This window comes from Montipora foliosa, chromosome 2 (genome assembly GCF_036669935.1).
Source record: "Montipora foliosa isolate CH-2021 chromosome 2, ASM3666993v2, whole genome shotgun sequence".
Lineage (NCBI taxonomy): Eukaryota > Metazoa > Cnidaria > Anthozoa > Scleractinia > Acroporidae > Montipora > Montipora foliosa.
The window spans coordinates 18,760,951-18,777,878 of record NC_090870.1 but is presented as its reverse complement, the minus strand read 5'-3'; the positions used below and the strand labels follow the sequence as shown (position 1 = coordinate 18,777,878).

General features: G+C 42.5%; 1 protein-coding gene across 2 annotated transcripts in view; it reads right to left on the bottom strand.

The window, feature by feature from the left end:
• Nucleotides 1–3,869: 3,869 nt before the first annotated feature.
• The window catches only part of LOC137992606 (uncharacterized), a 41,161-nt gene continuing 28,102 nt past the window's right edge, over nucleotides 3,870–16,928 (bottom strand). For both annotated transcript variants that reach the window (XM_068838038.1, XM_068838037.1), the window contains exons 6-10: nucleotides 16,666–16,928; nucleotides 10,144–10,491; nucleotides 9,472–9,635; nucleotides 8,793–8,880; nucleotides 3,870–5,809 (exon numbers count right to left, since the gene is read on the bottom strand). The exon at nucleotides 16,666–16,928 is cut by the window's right edge and continues 31 nt beyond it. In XM_068838038.1, coding sequence (XP_068694139.1) covers nucleotides 5,610–5,809; nucleotides 8,793–8,880; nucleotides 9,472–9,635; nucleotides 10,144–10,491; nucleotides 16,666–16,928 — 1,063 coding nt within the window. In that variant the 3' untranslated portion in view covers nucleotides 3,870–5,609. The remainder of the gene's footprint in view (nucleotides 5,810–8,792; nucleotides 8,881–9,471; nucleotides 9,636–10,143; nucleotides 10,492–16,665) is intronic.

Here is a 16,928-nt window from a genome sequence, read left to right as displayed (position 1 = left end):
GTTTTGTAATTCTTTGTATGCTATGAGGATAGAGGGTGCCGTTTTGTAAGATTAACTTTATGCAACTTTTGGCTCTCCGTGCTGCCTTTGTGAAGAGAGAGGACACAGACATCATGTTTTGGTTGGGAAGGTTTCGGTAAGTTGAAATGGCTTGCACTGGGTTAAATATTTTCCGATGTCCTTAATTGCCACCAATGCTGTGCTGTGCTGTGTGTGTGTGTGTGTGTGCTCTGCCCGCAGGCAGGTCCTTCCTTATAGTTTTCGCTCCATAGCTTGTCTCTTTTGACTGATTCATATGAGCTGTCACTCCTTATTCTGTCCAGCGCTCCCAGGAGGCCTCCCTCCCCCCCCCTCCCCTCAATCACAAGGGGGAGAAGATGACCACCATGACGTAGTGTATGTCCCAGCCAGGCTCTCTGTCTCCTATGAATGATATTTACAATTGATCTTTCCTCACCGACACGTCGAATTACCTCATCATTACTCACTTTGTCAGACCAAGAGATGTTCCGGACTTTTCTCCAAAGCCACATCTCGCAGCTCTCCGACTTCCGTATATCTTCTTTTCTTCAAGGAGTACGACTCGGCTCCATACAACAGTGTGCTCCAGATGGCAGTTTTAATAATCCTCTTCTTAAGGTCGCAGCTGAATACTTTTGTCCGCAGTTCTTTCCTATTAGAGAAAACATTCTTTGTCCGAGCGATTCTCGATCTGATATCGTTCTTGCAGTACCCGCCCTGTGTAATCAGGCTCCCAAGATAATTGAAATGTGTCACTTGGGTTGATTGTTCACCTTCGAGGAAGATCGCAAAATCGTCGTCAGGCCTGATTTTCATCACCTTTGTCGTCTTTAAGTTGATCTTCATACCATATTCTACTGTGGTTTCCTGCATTTTATCCATCATGTGCTGAAGACCTTTAACACTGGCTATGAAAATAGGGCCAATATGAGGGATTACCTATCTTACCTTCATACTCTCTTGGGTAGACATTAGTCTTATCCTCTATTCTGCTAGTCAGCACGCGGAGAACAACTTTAGAGGAATGCGCTATTATAATAATTATAATTATGGTTCTGTGCTCTTCACATCTTGTGGTTTGTGGTTTCTTCCCAATAGATATAAGCACCACCAATTCTAGCCAGTCTTCCGGCCATACTACAGTCTTGTATATAGGACAGCAAAGCTCTACAAATGCGTCAATTCAAACTGTGCCGATTGCTTTCCACATTTCAGCCGGAATTCCATCTATTCCCTCCGACTTGCCGTCTGCTAGGTGGTTTATGGCCTTAACAATTTCTGTCGTAATAATGCTGTGGTAGAGGTTAAATTACATATATGACCTTGACGGCATTGTTGATGTATCGCAGGATTCCGAGACCAGACCACTAAGGAAGTGTCCACTATATGCAAGGAGGGGATTTGTGAATGAAGTGACGGTCTTGCGGCATATTCCCCATGGGAAAACATTCGAGGGTTTCTCATGAGCAAAAAAAGTCAGTAGCCTGCGGTCTACCGTTGTAGCGATCGAGGTGTCCGTTGACAACTCCTGGTGATGCCAAACTGTACCCCCCTCATCTTGCACTGATCATAGGTTTGGAGAATCAGGATCTGCACCTTGTGCTCCGTTTGTCCCCCCAAAAAAACATCCCACTCTCGCTTTTAAAAAGCCCTGGAAAGGACACTTACTTTCGCTTTTTTCCTAAGCGTGGGCAACAGTAGATTAATCAGTGGTTTACCACATACAAACTACATTGCTCTATTGGCGTGGAGCGTGGTGATGGGTGTTGCGTCTGGCGGGTTAATTAATTAAGGCGACTCAGTAGAGTATCGAGAATTTAAGTCCAACATGAAAGCGATTTCTACAACTTAAACGGACAAATCATTTGAGGCCTTGAGAGCAAAGCATAGAATATAGCACGAGCTATAAGGCGAGATATAAGGCGAGATTGCCGTCATCATTTTGTTAGCGAACGGGACTTTGGGCGTGATGCCCAACGAGTTCAGTTGCAAAGCAGAAAGGTCTCTGATGAGTCCTTTGGTCGGGATGAAACGAGCTTCGTAAGACTAACCACGAACAATGTAACTTTCGTAAAGATTATCACGTATGAGAATACCATAGCAACACTACGACAGCAGCAACTGAACTATAGTGCGTTTTGTTACTAAAAAATGAAAAAAATTCGCGTTTTCCGCCGTGAACGTTTTACAACTTAGGCCCTGTTTACAAGCAGGTAGGGTAACTCTACTGCTAGGGTTACCCTAGCAGGAGGGTCAAACATAGCCTGGGTTTACAAGCAAAATTTCACATGTAGGGTTACCCCTACCACCCGGGACAAGTTTGCGTGCTTGGTAACCGCCAGCATCGCAGACACAATGTAAACCGCTTAAAAGTTGTCCCGGGTAGGCGAGTTGTCCCTAGCAGAGCGTTTACAAGGCAGCTAGGGTTACCTAGAGCTAGGGTAACCCTAGCACTCACATAGGGTTACCCTAGCGCCAGGGTAACCCTAGCTGCCTTGTAAACACGTCGATGAAAAAAAGAAATGTGTGAGTGCTAGGGTAACCCTCTTGTTAGGGTAACCCTAGCACTAGGGTTACCCTACCTGCTTGTAAACAGGGTCTTAATGAAATGCCCATGCGTCGAGAATAGACATCGAAAGGAGCCAGAAAAATCGGCATTACAGAATCCAAACGATGGCAAAAGATCGGGTTTTTTTTGTCAAAATAAGTCAACTTCTTTGGTATCAATTTTCTTAATATTTCGTGAAGTGCTTTAGCTTGGAGTCAAATACAGTATTTTCGGTAGGTGACGTAAACATAACAAAATAGTGATTTCACAGAGTGTTTTTTTCTTGCTTGATATCATACCATACCATACCATACCATACGATTTGCACATAAATTCAAGTACAGATCTGAGCAATAATAAAAGTAATAATTAAAATTATATAATTTTTAAAAGATCAATTTATTTCATAATCAAAAGCAGAAATTACAAAGTTAAAATGGTATATGTCTTCAGTTTTATCGTCGAGCCTGCAAGCGTCCGTAATACTGTAAAAAAATACCTCGTCATCCTTGGGCAAGGAAGCACACTTTAGAAACATTTAATTGAGACAAAACCACACTTTGCGCGATCCTATAAAATTTAAAGTAACATAAATAACAAACGTATAATTACGTAATTTTAACGTAAACGTTAAGCTCTCAATGCCAAGCTATACGACAAATAAGTTACACGTAAATATTACGTGATATTTAAATTAAAATACTTTTTTATCTGTTTCGCCCAAAAAGCAGCTCAAAAACCTTTCACAACAAACACCGGTATAATATTGCAGTGGCTAACAGTTAAAGAAACATTAGCTTAGTAAACATACCCATGGTACCCATTCAGGAGCACCCAACGAATCTGTTCCTCACATTATCTGTTCCCCAGAGGAATCTTGCTGGCTGGCAAAAATACAGGTGTTTCGATGAGCTGGCTGGGAAATTTATTATTGATAGAGGTTTTGCCTGGGAATTATTGACTTTTTCTAGCATTTCAACCCGAGCTGGCTGTGGAAACTCTGAAGACTGAGGAAGACTAAAAAAAAAAAAAAAAAAAAGAACCCAATCCCTCTCCCAGAGAATAGTCACAAACATACGACGGCTGGTCAGAGTGATTGCGCTTGCGGAAAAAACCTGTTTTGTCTCGGTTTTGTCGCTTTTGTTCGGCCGTTTTGGATCGAGGGATTTGAAAGCGCGCGGAATTCCTGGCTAGGAAACCAACCAATTTTATCTAGCTGGCTGGGAAACTTCTTGTGTGTCTTGCTGGGCAAAAAGAACAGATAATGTTTTCCCAGCAACACTGAAAAACACACTGAAAATGCCTTAATAACATTTATTTTCATTAACTGGGGTATAATAATACATTTTACAACAAATTGGTCGTTGGGTGCCCCTGCCCATTTAAGAAGGCTCAAAGCGGTTTCAACCCTTCCAACAAACTGTACTATTAGAAGGATTGAATCGCCAAGCAGCGATGTTATGGTTCTTGTAAAACAGCAATTATTGCTTAGCAAAATGCGCTAAAAATTGCGACACAATAGGTTACCATAGCAACATGTTATCCATCGGGAAGTCCCTATAATTTACATGGAAACGCCGAACGAACGAACTCGGTGACCTCCAATTTTGTATTGCAGGCTATAACATAAGTCTTTTCAAAGTTTAAAAAAAATTCTCTGGAGCGGATGAAGAGCCACCTTCTCAACTGGAATACTAAAGGAGGCTCCGAATCCGTTCTAGAGAGTTTCTTTTACCTTTTCGGGGAGTTTTATCGTAGACTGCTGATCACTTTTCACCAATAAAAAATGGGGGTCATCAACCGTTTCCAGACAAAATATAGGATGTTTTTAAGCGGCTTTCCTGTTGCCATGGTGCTCTATTACACCTCAAGAATGAGTGCATCTTGTTGAGCAAAAAGTTTTGTTTCATAGGGTGCCACAACATTGCCATTATCTGAAAAAGTACTGTAGACTCAATCCTTTCAATAGGACAGTCCCTTGGCATTTTTAATTTGAAACTAGTTTGAGCCACCTTAGCTACTGTAGTTTCTGGTTGTAGCTAAAGGGTCAATGTGGCGCAAAATGATGCAATTTCATGATTCCCAAAATGCTCAAAAAGTAGAATGAAACATTGCAATAACCACTTAAAACTGTTAAACAACATACAAAAAATACAGCAAAAGGAAAGAGAAGCATGAATGGAAGGAAACAAATGGACAAGACTGAAATGGATTTCATTTGAGTAATCTTGGAAAAAGTCAGCCCGACGTTTTTCAAGTTTATGACAAATCGCTTGGACAAAGGTCGTGTTTGCTCAGAATCACCTCGTTTGTGATGTAACGATAATTTTATCAGTAAAGGAATTCCACATAACCATTTTCAAGTTTTAAACTCGGGATTAACTAAAGATTTCCCCGAAACATCCTAAAAGAACGTGACATAGCCGCTGTAGAGAGGACTCTTGGTTCGACGTACGCTCGGGTACTAAAGAGAAGAGAGCGATGAAAATTGGGCTAATTAAGACAGTAAGATGTGGCAATGAACGGATGATATTTGGGACCTTAAGATCTAAGACGGCGACGTCGCGCGAAAACGGCATTTAATCATTTGCTAGTTTATGTTTCTAAAAGTGTTTCGTTATTATTCTAGTTTGTTCAACTTCCACAAACTGTCTTAACTATCCAGGAACTGAATTGGGATGAAACTAACAAAGAAAATAAAACATTCCCCGTTGTGTGCTCATGTCTTCCTTAGAACTTGAGATTTGGTCATTTGAAATTGCATATTGACAGACAACGGAAAAGAAATGTACCAAACTGGAAAGCGCACGTGCAGAACTATTGTTTTGCTCATTGAAGTCTTCTTGTTTGGTGGCGTTCTCGCTGCCGTTGGCATCTTAGATAGTAAGGCCCCTATTATCCACTTAATATAAATTACGAAGAAAAAACATTACAAAATATACAGATTTTGGTAAGAAAGGTGTTCCCTTCTAGTCTGATCTTTATGGTGTAGACCACACCACCACATATCTTTGCTGTCCTCTTGAAACAACACAACGTCTTAGATGAACGACGGGGAACATCGAATGTTCCTAGCTGAGCTGTATTGGGTCCACTTTAGTATGTCGCACTCAACATAATAGACCTTGGAGCAGTTCGAATTGACTGCAAAAAGCTCTGGTCCACGTATTTGGGGAATGTGATCGAGAAGTATTTTCTCGAAGTATTCGCATCGAGCCAAATTTAAGTAATAATGCATCCCTGTGAAAAAGAAATTTGGCATCATTTCAGATTTGAGAATCAGGCACTAAAATTAGTCCGGTGTAAGACATTTTTTCACTTATAAAGCACCGAAAACAGTTGCCAAAGCTCTTGTTGCCTAATGCGTCGATCAAACCGAAACTTCAACATCCCCCGGGGTAAACCCCGGGGACTGGACTATTTTTTGTGCCCGGGGAGGGGGGAATTAAACGGGTAAGGGAGTCCTGGGAGTGGAAGATTGCCCTTTGCTTGTGAGGGGTGGGGAAAATTGAATCGGAAGTGTCAGATTTCATTTATATAATCTCTTTTTTCCCTTTAAGTCGGCAAACGCACGTGTTTGGGCGAGATGGGAGAGTTTGAAAGCAAGAGATATTTAACAAATCGAACGTGGTTCAGCGTTGTCTGTACTCTTATCGACAACGATATTCGTGATCACAGTGGTCAAAATGTTGTGGACTCACGAGGCGCAGCCGAGTGAATCCACAACAAATTTTGACCACTGTGATGAAGAATATCGTTGGCGATAAGAGTACAGACAACGCTGAACCACTTTCGATTTGTTTTTTACCACAATATTCAACGCCAAAGAAAGTTTCTATTTCAGAGCGTGACCAAAATCATGACTCAAAGACAGAGCAAGCGTTGTCTATAACTTTCTCGCAATATGATTGGTGTATTTCCCAAAATGGGCGTTCCTGATCGGCTATTACATTGCGTGACAAAATGGCGCGAGCATGACGCGTACAGCGTTGTCTAGACTCTCATCGACAATGGCAAATTAGCCAATCAGATTGCGAGATGACAAGCAATTGTGGTAAAAATAGCATTTGTGAGTCACTGGCTTACGAAAAAAGGTCTTCAAAAGTTAGTATTTTTGAAGGTATGTATGAAAAGTAGCGTGTTAAATATTAATTTTACCGGTAAAATCCGTTGTCAGGATGAATCCGTTTTTACCTACAATACTCGTCACAAATCGTTGAAACAGACACCGTTTCTCTCGAACTTTCTGGAAAAATCCTGAGATTTCTACTTCACACTGTTTTCCCAACTGAAATGTGCCTTCTCCCTCCCCAACGTTGAGCCACGCGTGTTTTGAAGCACTGCGAGACCACTTTGATACCCAAATCAACATTGGGGAAGGGGAAACCTCCACAAGTGTTTCAAGATTTTTGATGAGTATTGTAGGTTATATTGGTGATCCTCATTTTACCTAGGTTAAATATGCGCGGAAGCACTCAGATAAATTTGAAGAAATTCTCTTTGGAGTCTAAACTAAGCCAAGAGCAAAATTAAAGTCACGTTAGGATTTGTTTTGGTTATTATACATGGATATCAATTGACTTATTATGCAATAGTAAATAATTAAAAGAAGAATGTTGGGTTGAGCATGTTCGTCGTTGTCGTCCAAGTTCGAATAACGGTAAGTGCATAGTACAGTTCTTTTTTTGTTGTAATGTGAGGCCGTCATCCTTTGGATTAAAGACTTTCTGAGTTGCTGTAAGAAGCGAATGAATCTAGGTCAACATTGTTTTTCTGTGTGGCGCGATGTCCCGGCAGAGGTCCCCTGCCTAGGTACTAAATTGGGTCCATGGCTCTTCATTATTATGATCAATGACCTCGCCATCCCAGGTTTTGAATTATTGAAGTACGTAGATGATTCTACCATCTCTGAAACAATACTCAAGGGTCAAGTGCGCCACATCCAGACTGCTGTGGACATCTTTGCCTCGCGTGCTGCCTCGGACAAGTTCCAAATGAACGAGGCGAAGTGCAAGGAAATGAGGATTTGTTTTTGTACAAACGGAACCCCCGATCTCAACCCTATTGTTATTAATGACAAGCAAATTGATTTTGTTTCACACGCTAAGATTCTGGGTGTAAATATTTCGAGTGATCCAAAATGGAACCATCATATCCGGATTGCGGAAGTTGTTAAGAAAGCAAGGAAACGCCTGTTTTGTCTTTCTCAATTAAAGCGCGCAGGTCTAAGCCCTAAGGAACTAGTACAGTTCTATCGGACCTGCATCCGCCCAATCACGGAATGTGCATGCCCAGCTTTTCATGACAGTCTACCTGTGTGTCTTTCTCGCGAGCTATAGGTAGTGCAAAAGAGGGCAATGCGTATCATTTACCCATGTTATCTGTATGATGAAGCGCTTGTTAAGACAAGTCTTGTTACTCTGTCAGACCGAAGGCAAGCCCTAACGGACAAACTGTTCAAGAAAATCTTAGAAAAAAAAGACAGCAGGCTCAGGAACTTGCTGCCCCCGCAAAATGCTAAGCATTATAATCTCAGAAAGGCACGCCAGTTCAATATCTATCGATAAGTGTATGAATACAGAAAGCGATAAGGTGAAAAGAAACATGAAGATGTGTTGAGATGCGTAAGACAGAGCTTGAGGGAAGGAATAGGTGTTTTCAATCCTTTTTTTTTGGGGGGGGGGGGGCATGGGGGGTTGATAGCTGCTTTAAACTGGATAGAGTGCATCATGATTCAACCTAGGTCAAGAGATAATGAGAGACCTGCCTAGCTAAAATGAGGATCACCAATTTGACCTACAATAACTAAAAACGGATTCAACCTGAGACCGGATTTGGCCGACAACATTAAGATTAATTCATAGGATAGACTGTTAACGTAGTTTGAGTCAAGCTTTCGGCTTGAGCTCTTGATTCGAGTTAACGATTTTAAAATATACAAAAGGCATATATTTTGAGCTCTGCGTGGTTATAATGAGACCAAACTAGAATGATCTTAACATTGAGACTAACTTAAGCAGGTGCTTGTACCCTTAAAAATCCCTGGCTTGTACGGGACTGCTCAGATTGTCCCGTTAAAGCCCGAGATTTTCAGGCTTAGGTTGGAACTACTTAAGCAACTATCAACAGCAAAGATGATTCTTACTGTTCATAATTACAGTCAGTTAATAATATCGTTTCAGTTTTCCATAGGGCGCGTCGAAAATGAAATGAATCATATTACCTGAAGCGTTGAATTTAGGACAGCCCGTAAGATCAAGCTTCTTCATCAGTTTTTGCCATGTAAATTCGATGCCTTTTACTTTTGGATACTGAAAGAGAGTGAGTCCAAATAACTCGATTAATTTTAAAAACCTCTTTGGGGAAGTATGGTGAAAAAGGATTCTATGGGGAATGCAAGCTGCGCGTTAGACTTAGACCCTGGTATGGAGATGGCTCCCACACCCTCTTCCCCCAGGAGGAGAGAGAGGCAGGGTCAGTCTGTAGACCAACAGTAATTGAATCCAGAAATCGTAAGGTCTTGTCCCATCCTGACGTGCGTTCAGTTTGTGTCTTAACGAGAGACGATTTTAGAAATGAAACTTTGCAACTATTTCCCGTCTAAGTTGAACTCGTGGAAAGAGCCAACGGATTGTAGTTTTGCACATTCTTTTCCGGGTCTGACAAGTATTCGACATTTCGAGAAATGGGCCTCTGACTAAAGAATTTTTCTTTTTCTTTGTGTCGGCCATTGCTCAGATATAACTCAAGGCCTCTTCGAGCATCTGTTTTTCATAGAAAAATCACGTTTTCGTCACTGTCACGTCAACAAGGCGGATGAACTTGAGTTCAACTGAAATTTCATAGAACTGAGTCTATCTACAGTTTGGGTTACAACGTAACATAATGAAGTCTATACACACCTGATGATCGTTGGTTACGAACTCGAAATAAGCTGTGTGACCCTTAATGCTTCCCCTCTTACACATCAGGGCCTGGAACCAAGTGCCAGGAGCCAGAAACATATACAAAGCGACAGTTACCACTACAGCAATGACCAAGAACAGCACGAACCTCCACTTAAGACCTGAAAAAGCAAATGAATGGTTTTCTTTTCATAAAAACCAGCTCAATGAAGCTTTGAGCCTGATGTCATGTTTCCTAAAATCGCGCGAAAATTGATATGAACTTTCAAAGGAGTTAAGTTTTTTCATATGGAATCTCTTGATCATTTATTGCCAAAAGGTAACATAAAGAATTTTTGCTCCAACCAGCGTTCAGTTCCCATAGTAATATGTAAAATGCACTCTTGAAATGTCCTGATTGACTTTTTCTGTAAGAAACACCATAACAACATTTTCAGGCCTTTGTTGTAACCGAGGGGCAACTTTGAGCTATTAGTCAGCGTGAACTCCAAATATTGACCACAGTCAGACATTTTCGAGACCGATGTTGGGCGTTAGGGAAGCATAATGAGCTTTAATCGAATCACATTTCCAGTTAGCAGCATTTCTATGCCAGAAGTCATAAAGGCTCTCGCCGAAATCGAGCCTCAGGCTTGCAATGTGACATGTGGATATTAGTTTTCTATTTACCTCTAAGCCACCTTGACCTGTCTTCAACCACGACACCCTCAAGTGCTCCTTGCATCTTTTCCTGTAGATTGTCTATGGCGGTAGCAATCTGTCTTGACTGAATACCGAGAACAATCGAGACAAAGCACTGTATCAAATGGACAGCGTCTTGTGAATGACTCTCCTTACTTTCCATGGCTTGACCAAGTAGAGTAAGTGTGCAACCAGCCATTGGGCGTAAAGGAATCTGGGTCTCTGGAATGGCTACTCCCGGTTTGTCTAATGACACATAAACACGCTCTCCATTCTGAACGGTGCCATGTACCTTCACCTTGACGAGGCCGATGACACAAACGGTATCGGTTGCACCTTGGTCAATAAGCAAAGCAAAACGGGATTAAGGTATATCGTCATTCTGTCATAGTCGCAATTAGTGGATGCTTACCCAAAAAAGGTGGGAGGCGCAGTGACTTAGCGCGCTAGACTCCGGATCGAACGGTCCGGGTTCGAGCCCTGGCCGGGTCATTGTGTTGTGGTCTTGGGCAAGACACTTCACTCTCGCAGTGCATCTCTTCACCCAGGTGTATCAATGGGGCGACCCTGCGATGGACTAGCATCCCATCCAGGGGGCAGTAGAAATACTCCTAGTCGCTTCATGCTACAGTAACCGGAAATAAGCGCCGGCCTGATAGGCCAATAAGCTCGTAGCAGACTTTACCTTACTTTACCCAAAAAAGTACATATAAAGATTTTAAAAGTTCAATATTAACGGGTTACCAGCGTCTGCAATCATCTGTAATTAATGAAAACTACTAAGTACTCATAAGCTTATGATGCTAGTGAAGTGGAGCCATCGCACCATGGGTTTCAGTTTGGGTTGTCGTCCAAGAAGTAATATATACTTGAACAAATCAGTTTAATCTTTAAGTAGGTAAATAAACAAATAAATAAATAAATAAATAAATAAATAAATAGACAAATAAATAAATACATAAATAAATAAATAAATAAATAACAGGGGCTAGTGGGGGGAGGTGGGGCTAGGTTTTTGCATGGATCACAGACGTGTGAGGGGAGGAGTGAGAGGTTTAGGAGGAAACACCACCGTAGGAAAAAAGTACCGAGCGCAAAGGTTAAGATTTCTAATTCATTCTAATGCAGGTCTTTGTTTTTATTCGCATATCGGGACTAAATAGATTGCCGCAATTACATACTACTACCACTACCACTACCACTACAACCACCACCACCACCACCACCACTACCACTACCACTACCACTACCACTACCACTACCACTACCACTACCACTACCACTACCACTACCACTACCACTACCACTACCACTACCACTACCACTACCACTACCACTACCACTACCACTACCACTACCACTACCACTACCACTACCACTACCACTACTACTACTACTACTACTACTACTACTACTACTACTACTACTACTACTACTGCTGCTGAACGGAGAGAATTACGCAAATCATTGCAAGTGCACAGAAGCTAAGGCATTGAGGAACGTAAACATCATCATAGATTTTATTCTTCCTTCTCCCTTGGTTTCATTTTACTGCAGTTTTGAGAAGAAAGTTTGAGCTTACTTCACAACTGGTTTGTAAAGTTACCCCTTGCAGGTTTTGGACTTTTTGTAGTTTGCCACTCAGTAGATGTTTTCAACGAAATGGGGTTGGCTCAAGGACTATAAACTGTAGCGACTGTACCCCCATTTGGGAAACCTTGTGTACCACCCCCGTACAAAGTTAATGTGGATGTTAGATTAAAAGCAGAATGAAACCACTCGTCGCTGTGTTGTATTAAATCTTATTACTGGTACTCATAGTCGAGAAAGTCGACTGCGATACAATCGAAAAATCATTTTGAACCAGATTTAGATGACCTCAGCCAGTGGTTTGAATGCCTGGCGATCAAAGAAAGCACAACCGCAGCCAAAATAACGCGCAAGATGGACGAACCCTTTTCGTAGCGACGAGGTTTGTTCAACCTCAGAAAAACTGATAGAGCTGTTAGCTGCACAGAGGACCAGCAAATAAATTCACGGCAGCAGCGACTCCACCACTTGTACGATCTTCAAACCCGTTATGCGTCATGGTCTGCCAAGCTTTATATCTAAGTCATCTGAGGAGTCAACGGCGGCTGAACGAAAAATCAAAAAGCAGGGTAAACTTTCCGAGGATCTCGATGGCAAACAACCAGCCACTCAAAGGATATTTTTAAATATTGATATTTATTTATATTTATCTTGAGCGCTGTGCGATCGTTGCGGGATGTCTGGAATGAGGAGGCCAAAGCAATGCTTTTTTAACAGCGAGTCTTCGTGGCGACAGCAGAAAAACTGTTGAGTGGGATGACGGAATTGGAATGCAGGAAACATTCAAAAATTGTGGCGCGACTGCAGCTACGCTTTGGTGTAGTAAACAGGCCGCGAGTTACACCAGGCTACACTTCTGAATCGCCGCCAACCCTTCCAACAGATATTCGTTCTATGGTAGACTAAGCATACCAGGATTTGGGTGTTCCTGTACAGGACCGCTTTGCTGTACAAAATTTCATCGATACCTTATATGACCAGGATGATTGACTCTACCTTAGGCGGGAAAAGCCAGAAAACGCTCAACCAAGCCCTTTTTCTCTCTCGTGAGTTTGAGTCCCTTCGAGTGTTAGACAACAATAACTCATTCAGGTGGGCGGGTAGTAAAGTCAGGGCTATCAAAACTGAAATATTGCAATTGCAATTACAAGTTGATGAGCTAAAACGTCAGATAAACTATCAACGGCAACAACTAGAAGCCCAAGAAACCGTCTAAGCCGATTAAACCAATTTGTAACACAACAAGAGCAGCCCCAGCCCCCTCCCCCAAACAGATACCGAGTGGCACAGGTTACTCATAGTAGGGATAAATGGAAATGCTGGAACTGTGGAGACTGGGGACTCATGAGAAAAGAATTCCCAAGGCTCAAAGCAACACCAGTTAAGTTTCAGGAAACGAGAACAGGGTATCCTCGAGGGCCCAGAGAGATTCCTGAGTGATGAAGGGCCGCAGTTGAGTGACAGTGTTGCTTTGCCTGTGAAAAGAGTGAAAATGTGACCGTAATGTGTAATTTGAAATTGTGACCGTGTGGACCTTATGTTATTGGATTTATTGGACAGTATAAACTTGTCTGGCTTGTGGACACAGAAGCCATGACAAACATTTTATCTTACTCGAGGTCATACCTCGTCACCAAGTGCTTTTGAGCGATTGATGGAATTGATTGAGGTTTAAAACCTGCTTGATCTACTTAGACGACACCGTTGTGTATGGAAAAACGTTTCTGGGAGAGCTGGAGCGTTTGGACGAAGTCTTCGTTCGGTTGGAATCTGCTGGATTTAAGCAAAAACCTAGCAAATGTGTTCTGTTCCAAAATAGTGTCGCATGCTTATGCCACATCGTCTCTGAAAGAGGTATTGATAGAGATCCTTCTAAGGCTGAACGAGTGTATGAGTGGCCAGTGCCAGAGAATGGCTAGGACTTGCCAGTCATTATCGAGGCTTTGTTTCCAATTTTGTTCAAGTAGCCAAACCTCTTCACAGACTGACCGAAGCTAAAACTGACTTTGCTTGGACACAGGAGTGCCAGTCGACATTTGACATGTTGAAGAACCTACTGTCTACTGCTCCTGTATAGTCATACCGGATTCTACAGCGGAGTTTATAATTGACTCGGATGTCAGTGATCATGGAATCGGAGCTGTCTCCTGTCAGTTGAAGCACCGGGTGGAAACATCCTGTTGCTTACAATAGCAGAATATTGACTAAGGCAGACAGGAATTATTGAGTGACACTGAAGGAGCTACTTGCTATTGTGGAGTCTGTAAAGCATTTTCGTCATTACTTACAGGGCCAGAAGTTTCGCATCAGAACTGACCATGCACCCCTCCGCTCAGTGCTGAACGTCAAAGAGACAGAGGCACAATTGTCAAGGTGAATAGAGTTTCTGAGTCCATTTGAGTATGAGACTGAATACCGGAAAGGCCAACGGCATTCTAACGCAGCATGGCATGTCACGAAGACCTTGTAGCGAAGGCTGTAAATGGTGTAAAGAGTGGAAGAAAGCTGAACAACTGATCAGCGTCGCTGTAAAGACTGAAATTTCGATTGCCAAGACTCATGAGCTTACTGACGAGAAAACGGATAGTCCTCAGGTTGACAAAATTGACGCAGAACCGTCTTCAGCTACTGGTGAGTATTTCCTGCCAAACAATCTACTTAGTCCCACACGATCAAGTTAAAACCGATCTGGACCCGGGAATATCTTCGTCTTCAACAGGCAACATATTCCAGTCTCAAGGTGTTACGGCAGTTTAAGGAAAAACGTCAGACCAAAGTGGGCAGACGTATCCCCTAATGATCAGGTTGTCAAGTCACTCTGGGCCCAGAGGGAACACGTTGAAATCCACAATCGAGTACTGTGCAGGAGATGGGAAGACGGAAACGGTGTCAGAAAGACGTAACAGATTATACTGCCACGGAATTTGCGAGAGACGGCCCTTAGGGCGCATCATAACCACACAACTACCAGTCATCGCGGAGTGAACAAGACACTTGCATCCACGAAAGCACGTTATTACTGGCCATCTAAAGCGACGTAGAGACCTGGGAAGACACAGCGGGAAATCGTGACAAATGGAGTGGTATTGTCAAGCAGTCTGTACGAAAAGTCGAGGACAGGCGTGAGGCAGAGTACTTAACTCAACGACAATCACGATCGGGAATAACGTGCGAAAGATGGGGTCGTGATTTTATTTCGAATGCGGGAAAGGGTCGCAAATGCGAGCAGGTAGATGCGGCAACAACGACTGTGAAAAATCGATACCGTCTTCATCGGATACGATGGACGATCTATAAAAACTGGCCAGGGTTAACTTCACATGTCAGGAAATGGGTCAGAATTTGTCACGAGTGCGGCGCTAAGAAGAGCTGGGGGAAGAAACGGCGATCAGTACATAGTTGGTGCACCAATGGAAAGGCTTGTAATAGACATATTATGGCCCTTGCCTCTAACTCCTCGTGGGAATAGATACGTGCTTGTCGTAACCGATTACTTTACAAAGTGGAAAAAGAGTTACGTTATACCCAACCAAGAAGTTGATCCATGCAGATCGTCTTAAGCCGTACTGTGGCCCCGCATTAGAAAACTGGATTTCATAGAAAGAAAAGACCATTGTTTCCGTTGTGCCTCTAGTCATTAGGGCAGAAAGAAGTGAGCCTGTTGTTGCAGATAGAACTGTGTCGACTCAACTGAAGGAAGATCGAAGGCGCGGTAGAGTTGACTCGAATCCCCGAACTCTGTTCTGGAGGATAACAATCTTGAGGTAACAATATAAATTTCGCAAGACACTGGCTCAGATTTAGAGAGCTTGGCTTAAGAGCGTCAAGACAGCCTTCCTAGTACAAATGATAACGTTCAGAAGAGTCCCAAAAGTCGTTATGGTAGAGAGCGCAGAAAACCACAACGTTACGGTGAATGGGTGTAGCGCTTCCGCCTTTATTGGTCCCCAAAAAAATGGAACTTTTGGAAGAGAAATGACTGACTATGCCAACTGTTAAGCTAGATAATGGGCAGATCCGGTTGCCACCCATCTTAATTTCATGTCTTCATTCTTTTTCGTTGCTAAGGTCTTAACAGATCCCTTGCCTTGAAGGGGCGGGGGTAGTGTAGCAACTGACCCCCCCTTGGGAAACCTTGTGTACCAGTCTCGCGCAAAGTTAGTGTGGATGTAAGATTAAAAACAGAAAGAAATCAGTCGTCGCTGTGTTGTATTAAATCGTATTACTGGTACTCAAAACTTTGTACTGCATTGGATAGAGATATGAGAGGCTTTATGTTATAAGAAACCTATTGCCAAGGATACACATCTACATACTGTGCTAATGTGGTTGGACTAGGAAAGCCGATAATTTTGCATCATGTTCACTCTGCTGACTTTTTGCTAGTCTCATCTGGTATTACATCCGCCCTTACTCTTGGCAAGAAGCCTCTGTCGAGATCCATTGACCATAAGATTAACCTCTTTTGCTTTGAGACAACAATGAATTCAATTTGTATCTTGCTAGAGTTCAGCGAAAGTAGAGCCAGAAAAAGTAATGTTAGTGGCATCCGCAAACGTTTTTGCACAGGCTATGTAAAGGCAATTTGAAAGATGGATTATATATATCAAAGATCGTATCAGTAAGGGGCAAAGAATACTGCACTGCGGCAACCCGCAGGTTAGTTTCCTTGCACTGGATCATGCCCTCATGAAGTATATCTTTTTAGACCTATTATCTGGGTAGGAAGTAAAAAATAGGATGATTTCGTGTGTCGATGGTTTCAGAGACCTTTTTAAGATAAATAAATACCACACCGTTGGTAACAGATTAATAGAACATGCACTATCCCATTTTTGAATACCACGCCGCAATTCTAGTTTTGGCAGGGACATGTGGTGTAAAAGACTTTGTTTCACGTGAATCGCGCTTTGCACTTACCTTTCTCAAAGTCATTTCTTGGTGCATGCGCATTAAGGTAAGCTGAGCGGCTGATGACGCCTGCCATTAGAGCGTGTTGAGAATTTTCGTTGGATAGCTTCTCTATCTCTGTCTGCCCAGTTTTGTTATTTGCCAGGAAAGCAATCACGTCACCTTCCTCAAGATCTGGCCGTCTTCGAGCAGTTTCTGTCAGATTCAGGTGATAAGCTATGTCTCCTTTTCTTGTCTCCATCAAGTTGACAACCGTCAGATTTTCGATTCGA